The following is a 13529-nucleotide window of genomic DNA, read 5'->3' as shown; positions in this document are numbered from 1 at the left end:
TAGAAGTCCTTATAGTTCTAATGCCACCTGTCCTAGGAATGGGTTTTTCTTCTTCTCCTTCTCCTTCTTCTTTTTAGCAAGTCCTGGGGCTTAAAGTCAGGGCCTGGACACCGACCCTGAGCTTCTTCTGCTTAAAGGCTAGCACTCTACCACTTGAGCCCTAGCACCACTTCCAGCTTTTTCTGTTTATGTGGTACTGAGGAATGGAACCCAGGGCTTCATGCATGCTAGGCAAGCACTCCACTAGTCACATTCCCAGCCCCAGGAATGGGTTCTTAAAACTGCATTTCAAACTGCTCTCCTTTGTTGGAATTAGTTTATATCTGCAATCACTAATATCTTACCTAATATTGTGGCTTGTACAGACAGGCTGGTTGGGAGGTCAGCATCATATCCCACATGCTGTATCTACCTGGTCAAACTTTTACCATCCTGTTGCTCTTTACTGCAGCCCACCCTCACCACAGGTCAGTAGTTTCCATCTCAACCAACTGACTGCCCTCCCATCCAGTTCCAGAGACAAAATCTAATAGACCATCAAAGCTCTCTTTGCCACTACACTTTCCAGTTTTAGTATTTCATTCTGAGGAATTCTACTGGTAGTAATGTCCTGTCACTGTTAATATTACAAATGCTGTCATGAATACTGTATAATAGGTCTGGTTCCTTTAGGTATATAAGTATATAAAGTAGTATACTAAGTTGTGGGGGTCTTGTTTGTTCTTATTTTTTGGCTTACAAAATTCATGCTTCCTTACTAAACATCTTTCTAAGTGTGAAATAACAGTGAAGGCTGTGGCTCTTGCAACAACAGTCCAAACAATAGAAGCAGGCCACCAACTGATGGAAAATAGAAAAATATCCAAACCACAGGATACACAACGCAAAAGTTCAAAACCCCTTTCATTTCTGCCCCAGACATTTAGTATTATACATTGGATGCATATTCCCTGTCATAGTTACTACTGTGGTTAAGAAGAGGGTTGTTTTGGTAAATTGAGTGATAAGCACTAGGTGCTAGTAGCTCACACCTGTAATTGTAGCAACTCAGGAAGCTGAGATCTGAGAGAGAATCATGGTTTGAACCAAGCCCAGGCAGGAAAGTCTATGAGACCCTTATCTACAATTAACCACCAAAAAGCTGGAAGTAGAGGTGTAACTCAAGTAGACTACTATCCTTAAGTACAAAAGCTCAAGGCCTGGGACAGCACCCAGGTCCTAAGTTCAAACCCCAGGACTGGCACGCATGCACATGCATGTGCACACATACACATGCACATATGTACACACACACAGCACTTATATAAAATATAACTGACTTAATAAAGGAAGCTGTTTGTCCAAAGAGGGAGGAAAAACCCACCAATTGAACAATAAGATGCTTAGTAAGCTTGGTATTTAATTCCAATCTGGGAAAAGATCTAAGAATGGGGCCTGCTTAAGAGAAAGGCGTCTGAAAAGCCAGCTCTACACTATATCCATTCTCCGAACCGCCTTTCTGAAATTCTACTTGGAGACAAACCCAACCCTAGAGAGCTGTTTAAACAAGTTCAATCTTAAGCCTCAGGTCTAGAGAATGAAAGCTTTGTTCTCACTCAAAAGGGATGTTTGATGTTTATGCTAAGGAGACCTGTCATTGCAATGTTATTTATGCCTGACTATAAATACCTGAACGTCCAGCAAAGGCCCACCTGCTGCCCAGGAGAAAGTCAAGGTAAAACTGGAACCAGCAGCATCATTATAAAGGAGTGGGTCCAATGCTTGTTCCCAAGACCTAAGTGCATAGAATCTGATATCATATTTGGATAGATTAGTGACTTGGCTTAGTTCTCCTTTCCGTAGAGTTTACAATAAACATGTAAAACTGATGTTTGCTTTCGTTACTGCACTTCAGTGACTATTGGGGCAAGGACTGATATTTATCACTGGCACTTTCTTCCTGACCTATTTACTATACTACATGAATTAGTGGGAAGCAGATGTTGTATGTCACATATGAGTGACAAGAGGGAGAAGAATCATTGCTTTAGGCAACTGGAACAATGAACAGAAAAAACTGGCTAAAACTTAGAAACTAGGGAGGCTGAGATAAGTTCATTGGCTGGAATAAAATGGGTAGGTGTAGAATAAACAGAGATGAAAGGGGTGAGGTAGGAAGAGACCTCCATGTTCCAGGAGGATTTTACAGAGAAGATGGAAAAGAAACAAATTAAATTACACACACACACACACACACACACACACACACACACACACACACACACACACACACACACACACACACACACACACACACACACACACACACACACACACACACACACACACACACACACACACACACACACACACACACACACACACACACACACACACACCCCCAATGCTGGAACTCTGGGCCTGGGAAGCTGACTCTGAGTTGCTTTTTCTTTTTGCCAGTTCTGGAACTCACCCTGGGTGCTGTCCCTGAGCTTCTTTTGCTTAAGGCTAGCACTCTACCACTTGAGCCATAGCACCACTTCAAGCTTTTCCTGTTTATGTGGTACTGAGGAATCAAATTTAGGGCTTTATACATGCTAGGCAAGCACTCTACCACTAAGCAACCTTCCCAGCCCTTCTGAGCTTCTTTTGCTCAAAGCTAGAGCTCTACCACTTAAGCCACAGCACCACTTCTGGCCTTTATTGAGTCATTAGAGATAAGAGTTTCAAGGACTTTCCTGATCAGGCTGGCTTCCAACCATGATCCTCAGAACTCAACTTCCACAGGCACCTGGCAAACCAATTTATTAATTACTTAAAATACGCAAGGCTCGGTGACCACCAAAGCCATATAAAAAATAAGGTAGTTTGTAGCACCAATGTTTTGGGGTTAGAGAGTGAGTAGAGCAGAGAACCTTGATGTATGAGTGTATAGGGGTGACACTGACTAGGGCAACACAGGAACAAAAGTCCCTTTCTAGAGGATATTGGAGTTAGCTAGAAAAGGGTTCAAGAAAGCATGCTATAAAGAAACAAAAGGCAGGAGCTGGGAAGGTGGCTCAGTGGTAGAGTAAGCACTCATGCATGCATGAGGCCCTGGGTTCAATTCCTCAGCACAACATAAGCAGAAAAAGCCAGAAGTGGTGTTGTGGCTCAAGTGGTAGAGTGCTAGCCTTGAGCTGAAGAGCTGAAGCAGTGCTCAGGCCCAGAGTTCAGGCCCATGACTGACAAAAAGAAAAAGAAAAGAAAAAAGAATCAAAAGGCAAGGGCCATGAAAAATAGAAGGCATATGAGGTTCATAGTAACTGACAGGTGCATCAACAATGACAAGGTTGCAGCTAAAGACAAGGATAGAAAGAGGGAAGACTAATTGTAATGCCAGGATAAGGGATCTGGAGTTGATTCTAGAAGCTATAAAAAAGCAGTGGAACCATCAGACAGAGACAGTTCATTTCCCAAGGTTAAATACAGCAGTGGTGGAGGACAAAGGAAACCTGAAGGCTGACTGTCTAGTTAGACCACTGTAACAGTAAACACAGTCAGTCACAAAGTACAAGTTTTGGAATCAGACTGACTTGGGACCCAATGTGCGGCCACTCTATTCCTGGAGACTCATCTGTAAAATAGGACAAGAGTACCTCCAAGAGCAGCTGCATATAGAAGTGATACAACACGAGGGCTTAGTGCATCTGAATATATAGTACACAGTCAGTCAATTTTTTTGGTGTGTGCTTTGGCTTTTTTAATCTACTGTCATTCCAGTGAATGAAAAGGGTCTGGACTCTTCAGTCTGTGGCAGGTAGATAGTTTTGACAACCAGAATAAAAGTCAATTGGTGTGTAAATTGCTCAAGGGCAAGGGGTGGCTTTCACCAGGAGTATCTCAGCCTCCATTCAGCTCCAGGCTAGACACGCCCTGGATATCAGAAAGAACACTGACCTACTCCATTTTCATCTTATCTACTATTCACCCAACTACACTAGATAACTGTAAAGCACAAACACACACCTAGACAATGCTGAAGGACTTGGGACAAAGAGGTTTCTCTTTAGAAACTTACAAAAAAATGCTTTCATTCCCAGATTCCATCCCATGCTGATGTCCAAAGCCCACAGAATGACCTCTCCCACAAAACACTCACAAGTATCAGGAAAAGGTTACAACCAGATAAAAGTCACATGTGAAAGAAAGTCACATTCAGAAAGACCTTTCTATATTCAAGATCTGATGATGCCCTAGCTGGTCGTTAGCACCCTCAAGACCATCCTAGGAGATTTCTCATTATTCCCATTCTGATTTACTTTTCACCACTACCCTGACGCACTGACTCACTACTCTCATTCACACATACTTTCTCCCCCCCCCCCAACAGTACAAGGGTTTGAACTCGGGGATCTGAGCTTGCTAGGCAAAGCATTCCAACACTCGAGTCACACCCCTAGTCCTTTATGCTTTGTTTTTCCAAATAGAGTCTCACATTTATACCCAGGCTGACCTGGACCGTGTGACCCTATTTATGCTTCCCACATAGCCGGGATGGCAGGCATCACATGTCACCATGCCCAGATTTTTATTGGTTGAGGTAGGGTCTTACTTTTTGCCAAGACTTTCCTCCAATTGTGATCCTCCTGATCTCAGCCTCCTGTGGGATTACAGGCATGTACTATACCTAACACATTTTTTAAAAAAAGAATAGCTCTCCTTACTATTTCAGCTTCTATAGTCAATTAAGGCTGCTCTCTAATCTGCAAGTTTACTGCTTGCTGACAAAATTCATTACCTTGCAACTGAAGAACTGAGGTCCCTATTTTCTTCCAGCTGTCAGGCAGGGACCCTCTCAGCTCCTCAAGTTCCTAAGATTCTCTGCTAGCTGTCTGTTGGGCTGGACAGTTCATAACGTGGGTGTCTGCTTGCTTCCAAGTCACCTGGAGCATCTCTGGACTTCTGAAATCTGAGAGATCTAGCTTTAAAGGGCTAGTTTAATTTCAGAAGCTCACCACGAGTCGTCTCCCTACCTGAAGATAAACCAACTGGGACCTTAATTACATCTGTAAAAGCCCTATTCGGAGACAGGCTACAGGCTCAAGCCTGTAATCATAGCTACTCAGGAACTGGAGATGGAGGATGAGGCTTGGGGAATCATAGTTCAAGGCCAAGCTAGGCAAAAAGAAGTTAAAGAGACTCCATATAAACCAATGGCTGGGCCTGGTAGATCATGCCTATTATCCCAGCAATAGGATTCTGGATGCCTGTCATCCCCAGCAATGAAGGGAAGCAGAAGAAGGAGAATCAAGCCCAGGATGCCCTAGATATAAAGCAAGCACCTGGGCTGGGAACGTGGCTGAGTGGTGAAGTGCTTGCCTAGCATGCATGAAGCCTTGGGGTTAATTCCTCAGTATCACATAAACAGATAAAGCTGGAAGTGACCCTGTGGCTAAAGTGGTAGAGGGCTAGCCTTGAGCAAAAAAGCTTAGGGACAGTGCCTAGACCCTCCCAGATCTTGAGTTCAAGCTCTAAGTCTGGCAGAAAAAGAAAAAAAGGAAGGAAGGAAAGAAGGAAACAAGGGAGAGAGGGAGGAAGGTAGAAAAAGAGGGAAGGAGAAAGGAAGGAAGGAAGGAAAGAACTCAGTAAATACATCTTTATGGAATCTTTAAATCACCATACTTGAAATTCAATGTGTGCAGGTGCTGTATGTCTTTAGTTTATTTACAATTAGAAATGAGATTTCTTTTTTTCTTCTGCCAGTCCTGGGGCTTGAAGTCAGGGCCTGGGTGCTTTCCCTGAGCCTCTCTGTGCTCAAGGCTAGCGCTCTACCCCTTGGGCCATAGCCACTTCCAGCTTTTTCTGTTTCTGTATTACTGAGGAATCAAATCCAAGGCTTCATGGATGCAAGGCAAGCATTCTACCACTGAGCCACATTCCCAACCCCAAGAAATGTGATTTTTAAGCATATGCATTAAAATTCTAAGGGTTAGAGATGTGGCTCAGTTATAGAACTATTAACTAGCATGCATGAGACCCTGGGTCAATCCCCAGATTACACACACACACACACACACACACACACACACACACACACACACACACACACACACACACACACACACACACACACACACACACACACACACACACACACACACACACACACACACACACACACACACACACAGTAAAACCATTCGAGAGCCTTTGGAATTCTACGTGATGCAGTTCTAACATAGCTCTAACAAAACTGTTCCTCATTATCCAGACTTCATAGATGTGAATTTGCATACTTGCTAAAATTTATCTGTAACCCTAACAATTGATGTTTGTATTTTCTTGGTCACTTGAGGACATACACAGAGCAGCAAAAGATTTGAACCACCCGACACACATGTTTCCCAGTTGAGGTCAAATAAGGCAACACTGCCTTCTTGTTTCAGCTCTCATACTGTAACCACATGTTCTTTTGGCATTATATTTAGTATCATACTTTTTGTTGGTGATTTTGCTATTTCAAATGGTCTTGAAGTCGGGCACCAGTGGCTAATGCCTGTAATCCTGGGTACTCACGAGGCTGAGATCTGAGAATCAAGCTTCAAAGCCAGCCTGGGCAGCAAAGTCCATGAGGCTTTTATCTCAAATTAACCAATAAAAAGCTGGAAGTGGAGCTGTGGCTCAAATGGTAGAACACTAGCTTTCGATGGAAACAGCTAGCTAAGGGACAGTGCCCAGGCTGAGTTCAAGCTACAGTCAGTACTGGCACACATGTGCATATACATACACACACACACAACTAAATAAATAAATGATCTCCAAGCATGGTGCTCCTAAGCACAAGAAGGCAGTGATGTATCTTAAAAGAGAACGGATGTGTTAGGTAAGCCTTGTCCAGGCATAATTTAAACTGCACTTCTTGCCTGAGTTTAATTAGTGAATCAACAATTTATAATAAGTAGGATGTCTTTATATATAGAAACATATAAAACAAAATTATTTGATGAAATCTGATGCTAATCACTTGATGAAATGCTATGAACAGAGGTTTGCAGCAACCTATTTCCTCTAGGAGCAATGGCTCAGTGGCTTCGTATTCACTAATTTAATGTTAACAGCCACATTATAGAAGGTAGCAATGATAAATAACAAGGCTTGATGGTGTGAGTCCCATTTTACAGATGAAAGAAGGAAGCTCTGAGGTGAAATGGCAGCTCTGGGAACATACTAGCACATTATCCTGTTTTATTTTCATCACAGCACTATGACAAATCATTATGTTTATTTATTTATTTTTAGTGTAAACCACTGCAATTTTAGATTCTGCAACAGCAGAGATCAAGAAACTTTTGCTCATCTTATTCTGTTATTCCCTTGTGCCAAAAGCTGTTCCAGGCACATACCCAACCAAATGAAATAAGAATCTTCTATATTTATCTATGTAAATATTAGAGGCGATTTGATAAAATTACTTTCACTATGCTAAATAAAAATATTTTAGTGGCTGGGAATGTGGCTCAGTGGTAGAGCGCTTGCCTTGCATGCATGAGGCCCTGGGTTCCATTCCTCAGTACCACATAAGGAGAAAAACTGGAAATGGTGCTATGTCTCAAGTGGTAGAGCATTAGCCTTGAACTGAAGTGCTGAGGGACAGTGCCCAGGCCCAGAGTTCAGGCCTCACAACCAAAAAACAAATAAACAAACAAACAAATAAATAAAAATTAGTGAGCTGGGTGCCAGGGGCTCATGCCTGTAATCCTAGCTACTCAGGAGGAGGATTGAGGTTCAAAGCCAGGTTGGGCAAGAAAATCTGTGAGACCCTTATCTCTAACAAACTACTCAGAAAAAGCCAGAAATGGCACTGTGGCCCAAGTGATAGAGCACTAGCCTTGAGCAAAAGAAGCTCAAGGGCAGTCCCCAAGCCCTGAGTTCAAGCCCAGGACTAGCAAAATATATATTAGCAATACAAATGCAGGCTTAAGACTAGGTGGTAAAAGAAGAAAAACAAAAAGCATACCAGCATTGCCTGAAGTAGTACTATCTTCGAAATCTAGATTAGAGATAAGATCACTAGGGATGGAAAAGTCACAGCTAAACTAAACTCTGGCAGCTCCAGAATAAAGAAAAAAAGATACTCTGAAGTAGTACTTGTACTGGGTGCCCCAGTTACCCATGATAGAGAAGCCAGCAGGCAAAGAGAGTAGACGAGAGTGGAGATGGTGCCGCTGAAGCTCAAGCTCAGGTTAAACCACGCATGGGATAGAAAAACTGAGAAAAGCAAGAACACAGAGCAGGCATTCAATTCTAGCATGGGGCGAAGGGAGAGAAATGCACATCAGACTGCCAGAAACCCAGGCGTCTGAGAGCTGATTACTTAAAGGGCTGGAGCATCCCCAGCCCAGGTGGGTCTGACTGACTATGGGTTCCTGCAGCTCTAGCCAGAAGGCCGACGAGGAAGAGGACTTCAGAATTTTCTTTTTGCAAATACAGAGAGGAAAGGGGGATAAGACCCTCCCGTTGTAACAGAGAACACAAGAACTCAACAGAAAGAGGCAGCATTCCAGAATTAATGTTCACTGCTGCTCAAAGCAAGCAGTAAACAATAAGAATTTCAAAATTAAAATGAAATAGCCACTACAGTGTTCTAAGTGAACCTTCAAAAGTAAAGAAGATCTAAAGTGCTGTGAACTGAGAAGTCCATCCCACTTTAACACCCTGTACTCCTGAGTTATTAGAACAGACTGCAAGGTAATTCAACTCATGTTCCAAGATGCAACAAGCAGCCTCAACAGGACATGCTGAAGGAAGCAGCATGTCCTCTCCTCTCCCCACTCTCCTCTTTACAGATTCATATTTTGGTAGCAAGGTTACAATTAGCTCACCGGTGAAGAATAAACCTATTTATAACACAGCAGTCCCCCTGAAAGACACAATCATCTAAAAAGGTTTTCAGAAGAAAATGAAGTGCAGTTTCTTCCTGTACTGACTGCAGATTCCCAAGGTCCTTTCTGATGAAGTCCTCCAGTCTAACCTTCCTGTGTTCACAGTCCCCATTCTGGCCACCTCTCAGCCTCCATGTTCTTATGTAACATTTACATAGTGCCATAAACATACCCAGAGTTGCGTAACACTGCCAACCAATAAAGCCTAAAGCAGGTCACTCCCTCCAGACTGTCTTTGATTAGCAAAGGTATGCTGCCTGGTCTAAGAAAAAAAAAAAAAAAAAAAAGCCTGTCAAAGACAGGTTTGAGGAAACAGGACCCAGGTCTACTAAAAAGCACAAGTAAGAAATCCACCACACTAACATGTGGGACATCTATTGGTCACAGAGTATGTTATTCTGCCCTAAAGATAAAAAAGTAACCCAACATTGCTTATTCACTGAAGTCAGAAACTGTGTCTAAAAATACCTTCCTGCCAACTGGCTATCAGTAAGTCAGCCTCACAAATGTCCCAATAAGAGTGATACAGAATATTTCCTTACTTTTCAGAGGGAAAATTGAGGCAGTAACAGATAGGTTAAGTTACTTGTTCAAGGGCAACTTATAAAGAAGCCAAGTTCTGGGCTGAACATCAGCATCCTCCCTCCATCTGGTTTTGACCTTTAACCAATGTAGCCATTTTATTGTTTTATCACATCTGTTCCAGAAGCTGTTTTAACAACATTAAATCAGAGATTTCCCTTCCCTCTATAGGAATTCACTTCCACTGTAATTTGAATCCACATTCACTCAACCAAATTACAAGACTTAACTTGAAATTAGATTCTGAGTATTCATGGAAACTCAAAATGTTCCTATCAGAACCTCAAATGCCTCTTTTGTTGCTTTTGTCTTTAAGAAATGAATGTCATGTTCTTCTGCTACTAACTCAATTTAACATTTTTGAATAATAATGTGAAAATGCCTCAGCTAGGTCTTAAAACATAGCATACCTATCAAAAATGGATGCTGTCTCTACTCTGAACCCCATTTTCCTTATCTCTGGCTTTTTACTAGTCCCAGCTAATTCATTAATTAACAGAAACACCTATCTGTTACTGTCCTTACATCATGTCCAAGTACCAGAACCAGAGCTGCCTGGCTCTGTCACTTCTCCAACCTACTATGTAAGAAATGAAGAAGGGAAAAAAAATCAACTTCTCATTATCCCACAGCCTCTATCTTCCCAGAACTGTTTTGCTTTAAGCCTTTTGCAACAGTGGTCTCTGTAGCATGCACTACTGGCAACTAGATGTGTCCTGAAAAAAACAGTAGTGTCTAGCCAAGAGGTTTAAAGGCCTTAGAGAAATGTTTGCTGGACACACAACTTAATTTCCCATTTACAAAAAAAAAAAAAAAAAAAAAAAGGAAAGAAAGAAAAGAAACCAACTCCCTATTGTGCCCACCCATCTTCACCCTAGCAAACGTTCATTTTTGGAGAGTTACAAAAAAAATGAACTCTGCTCCATTCAGACCTAGTTGGATTATCAATTAAACATTTAAACTAGGTTTTAAAAAAAGCCCCACAGACAGTACACCAAACCAGCAGGGAAAAGACTGTTTCAATCTTGGCTATATTAGGGGCAGGGTAAGAATTCTTATTGGAGGGATTTAAAGATTTATTCACACACATACATACACAAATGACAAACAAGAAGCTTGACTCTCCTTGGTTTTACTACTCTACTAGAGAAATAACATTCGTATACATTCCAAAAACATGGCCCATAATGAGGCCTGGTAAACATCCTTATTCATGACAATCCTTATCTTGACAGAATGTCAGGTTCTGTTCTTACCTTACATGTTTATCAGACCCCCACAGCAGTGTTACCTATGACACAGCGCAGCAACAGGGGGGAACATAGTTGGTGCCTAACAGAAGCATTAGCCAGTGAACAAAGACCCCACAGCACAGGCTACTGGGGAACAAATACCAACACAGGAGATAATGAACTTGTTTTTGAGACTTCAAAGTGGCATACTGTCCTTTCTTGATGGTTTCGTTTGTTAAACCAGGACCTACTGGCAATCATTATTTTTAGTGGAGAGGAGATCTCAGAACACACACTTGATCTCTCAATGCTAGAAGGTTAGGGGCTGCTGAGAAGTGAAGCAGGCTTTGTACAACAGCAGCAAATACAACCCTTAGGATCTCTCCCAGATCCATCTGTGGGTCAATAATCACTTCAATCTAACTGCCAAATATAACCTTCATCTGCAACCCCAAAGCCAAAACACATTTGAGACGACTCTCAAATATTTTAGGGTTTCATTTGCTCTTCTCAGCCCCTACAGCCTCATAAACAACAGACTCAGTAGAGTGGCCCACAGAAGGTCCCCACCTCTGTAGTGGGAAGGGCAGGGGTGGATCCTGGGAGCCGAAGGCTGTGGGGGTTGAAAGGTAAGGGGTGTGTGCGGGTGGAGAGGGCTGGGAAGACTAGACCGTGTGGGAAGGTAAATAAGTACAAACCAAGGGCCAGGGAGACAGTCTAGAGGTGGGATCTTTAAATAATCGGGGGCTGGAGTGGAAGGGGGGGGAGTGGCAAGTTCTAGGATTTCACCAGAAAAGGCAGCCACAAAGTGATTTGAATGAACCCCCTGCGGGGGGGAGGGGTGGGGGGACGAGGGGGAAAAAGGCGAGGAGAAAATCAAACAACACCTAGATTCAGATCAACCGCTGGGGACCTAGGTTTCCTAGGGTTAGAGTGATTCCACAGCCAAGCTCCCAAACAGGTTTAGGGGCCTGCTCGCCCCCCTTCCCCAGGCTGCACCGGCAGGCACTGGAGGAGGAGGGATGGTTGGCCCCTTGGAACGCGAGGGACCGAGCGACGGGGGGTAATGTGACTCCGGAGCCCAGAACATCCGCGAGGCAGAGAGGAGGGAGAGCAAGACACCCGAAGAGCAGGAGCTGAAGGGAAGAGAAGAGACCCCCCCCCCACACACACACACTCCGCTTCTCGCTGCAAACCTAGGGAGGCACGAGGGCTCTGAACACCACAACACCTCCGAGAAGCAAGCCCCCGCGGCTGAACCCCACAATCTTGGCGGGAGAAAAGACGTCCCCAAGAGCATCTGGTGGGAGGGAAGAAGGGGGGCCCTCCCCAGGCTGAGGGGCGCAGACATCAGGGACCTCCCAATCTGAAAGGAGCTCGCACTCCCCTCTGGGGGGGGCCTGGGAGCGCGACCCCCGGGGCTCCCCGAATTCGGGTCCCCGGGGCCCGGCGTGCGCTCGGAGCGGCTGGGGGGGGGGGGGACGCGCCCCCGAGGTCCGGGCGGCTGGCTGAGGGTCACCCCGACTCCTCCGCGCCCCCCGCCCGGCCATATTGTGCGCGTGGGGAGGGGGCGCGCTGTGGCGGTGGGGGCCGCGGCTCGAGGCCTCACCCCTCGCCCAGCCCTCTTCATCCCGGCCCCCGCCCCTCACGCCCCGCGACTCACCCTGGATCTCCCGGGGCCCGGACCCGCCGCTGCCGGCGAGCAGGAGGACAACGAGGGGGAAGAAGGAGGAGGCTCCGGCCGACTCCGCCATAGTAACCGCCACCGCCGCCGCCGCCGCCGCAGCCCAGCAGCGCCCAGCGCGCGCGCGCGCGCTCCCGACGCCTCCCCTCCTCCCGACGCCCGCTCCCGCCTCGCTCCTCCGCCCGGCGCCGGCACGTGCGCTGCCGGGGAGCCGGCGCCGCCGCCGCCGCCGCCGCCGCCGCCGCCGCCGCCGCCGCCGCCGCCGCGCGCGCGCGCGCGCGCGTCCCCGAAGGGCGGGGCCGGGGGCGCGCGGGCGCCCGCCTTAAAGGGGAGTGTCCCTGTTAAAGGGGTGGGAGGGGTTCGGGCCTCGGCCAACTTCGCTGAGGCGTGCAGAGCCCAGCGCTCCTGGAGGCCGGAGCGGACGTGCCGCCTCCTGCCCCGGCTCTGCGGCTCCCCCCTCACCCCGGGCCGTGCAGAATTACCTTATCAGCGCCGGGCCCCGCCCCCAGCCAAAAGGCGCTCCCCTGGCGCGAGTTCCTGCCCTCCGTCCCGGTCCCTAGCCTGGGGTTCTCCCCCTCCCTGTCAGAACCCTGGGGATCCTTGCCCTGGTCCCGCCGCGAGGCTTCCCGCTGTCGTCCCTGAGAGGCACGGCGACCTGTGCGATCGAATCCTGGCATGCCTTCCAAGACGTAGCCGGGCTGGTCGATGCCGGCGGCCTCGGTGAGGATGCGGTCCCGGGCAGCTGCTCCTCTCCAGCCCCTTTACTGCTCAGTATTACCTCCTCAAAAGCTCCACTCCCCCCCCCCCCCCCGCGCCCCTCGGGGCTTTGAGGAAATAACCAAGATAAAGATCTATGCAAAATGTACGCTTGCTTAGTTGTCCTGGTGGAAAGCTGGACACTAAGAAGGCAATAATAGAAGCTTTGGAATAAATTATGGCTCGTTAATATGAAGGAACAGCAATTTAAAAAATCATGTTTCCCCGAACTAATGACGGGAGAGAATGTTCATGGGAGGATGTTTCAGCGAAAAGCACGAAACGATGGACAGTGAGATTCAACATGCAGCGATCATGAGTATTTTCACAACTAAAAAATAAAGAAACCGGAAAGATTGGATGTATGGTAAA

The 13529-nt window shown here is 46.0% G+C and overlaps 1 protein-coding gene across 2 annotated transcripts in view; it reads right to left on the bottom strand.

Annotated features, from left to right (window-relative positions):
- The window catches only part of Acvr1b (activin A receptor type 1B), a 41646-nt gene extending 29096 nt beyond the window's left edge, over window positions 1-12550 (bottom strand). Inside the window, exon 1 of one of the 2 annotated variants that reach the window (XM_070041401.1) lies at window positions 12381-12550. In XM_070041401.1, the coding sequence (XP_069897502.1) occupies window positions 12381-12471 (91 nt within the window). In that variant the 5' untranslated portion in view covers window positions 12472-12550. The remainder of the gene's footprint in view (window positions 1-12380) is intronic. The other variant, XM_070041408.1, reaches the window with a different exon arrangement.
- Between the last annotated feature and the right edge of the window lie 979 nt (window positions 12551-13529).

Source organism: Dipodomys merriami, unplaced genomic scaffold, assembly GCF_024711535.1.
Source record: "Dipodomys merriami isolate MVZ:Mamm:240054 unplaced genomic scaffold, mDipMer1.0.p SCAF_10, whole genome shotgun sequence".
Taxonomy (NCBI): domain Eukaryota; kingdom Metazoa; phylum Chordata; class Mammalia; order Rodentia; family Heteromyidae; genus Dipodomys; species Dipodomys merriami.
This window is presented reverse-complemented; position numbering and strand designations above follow the sequence as displayed.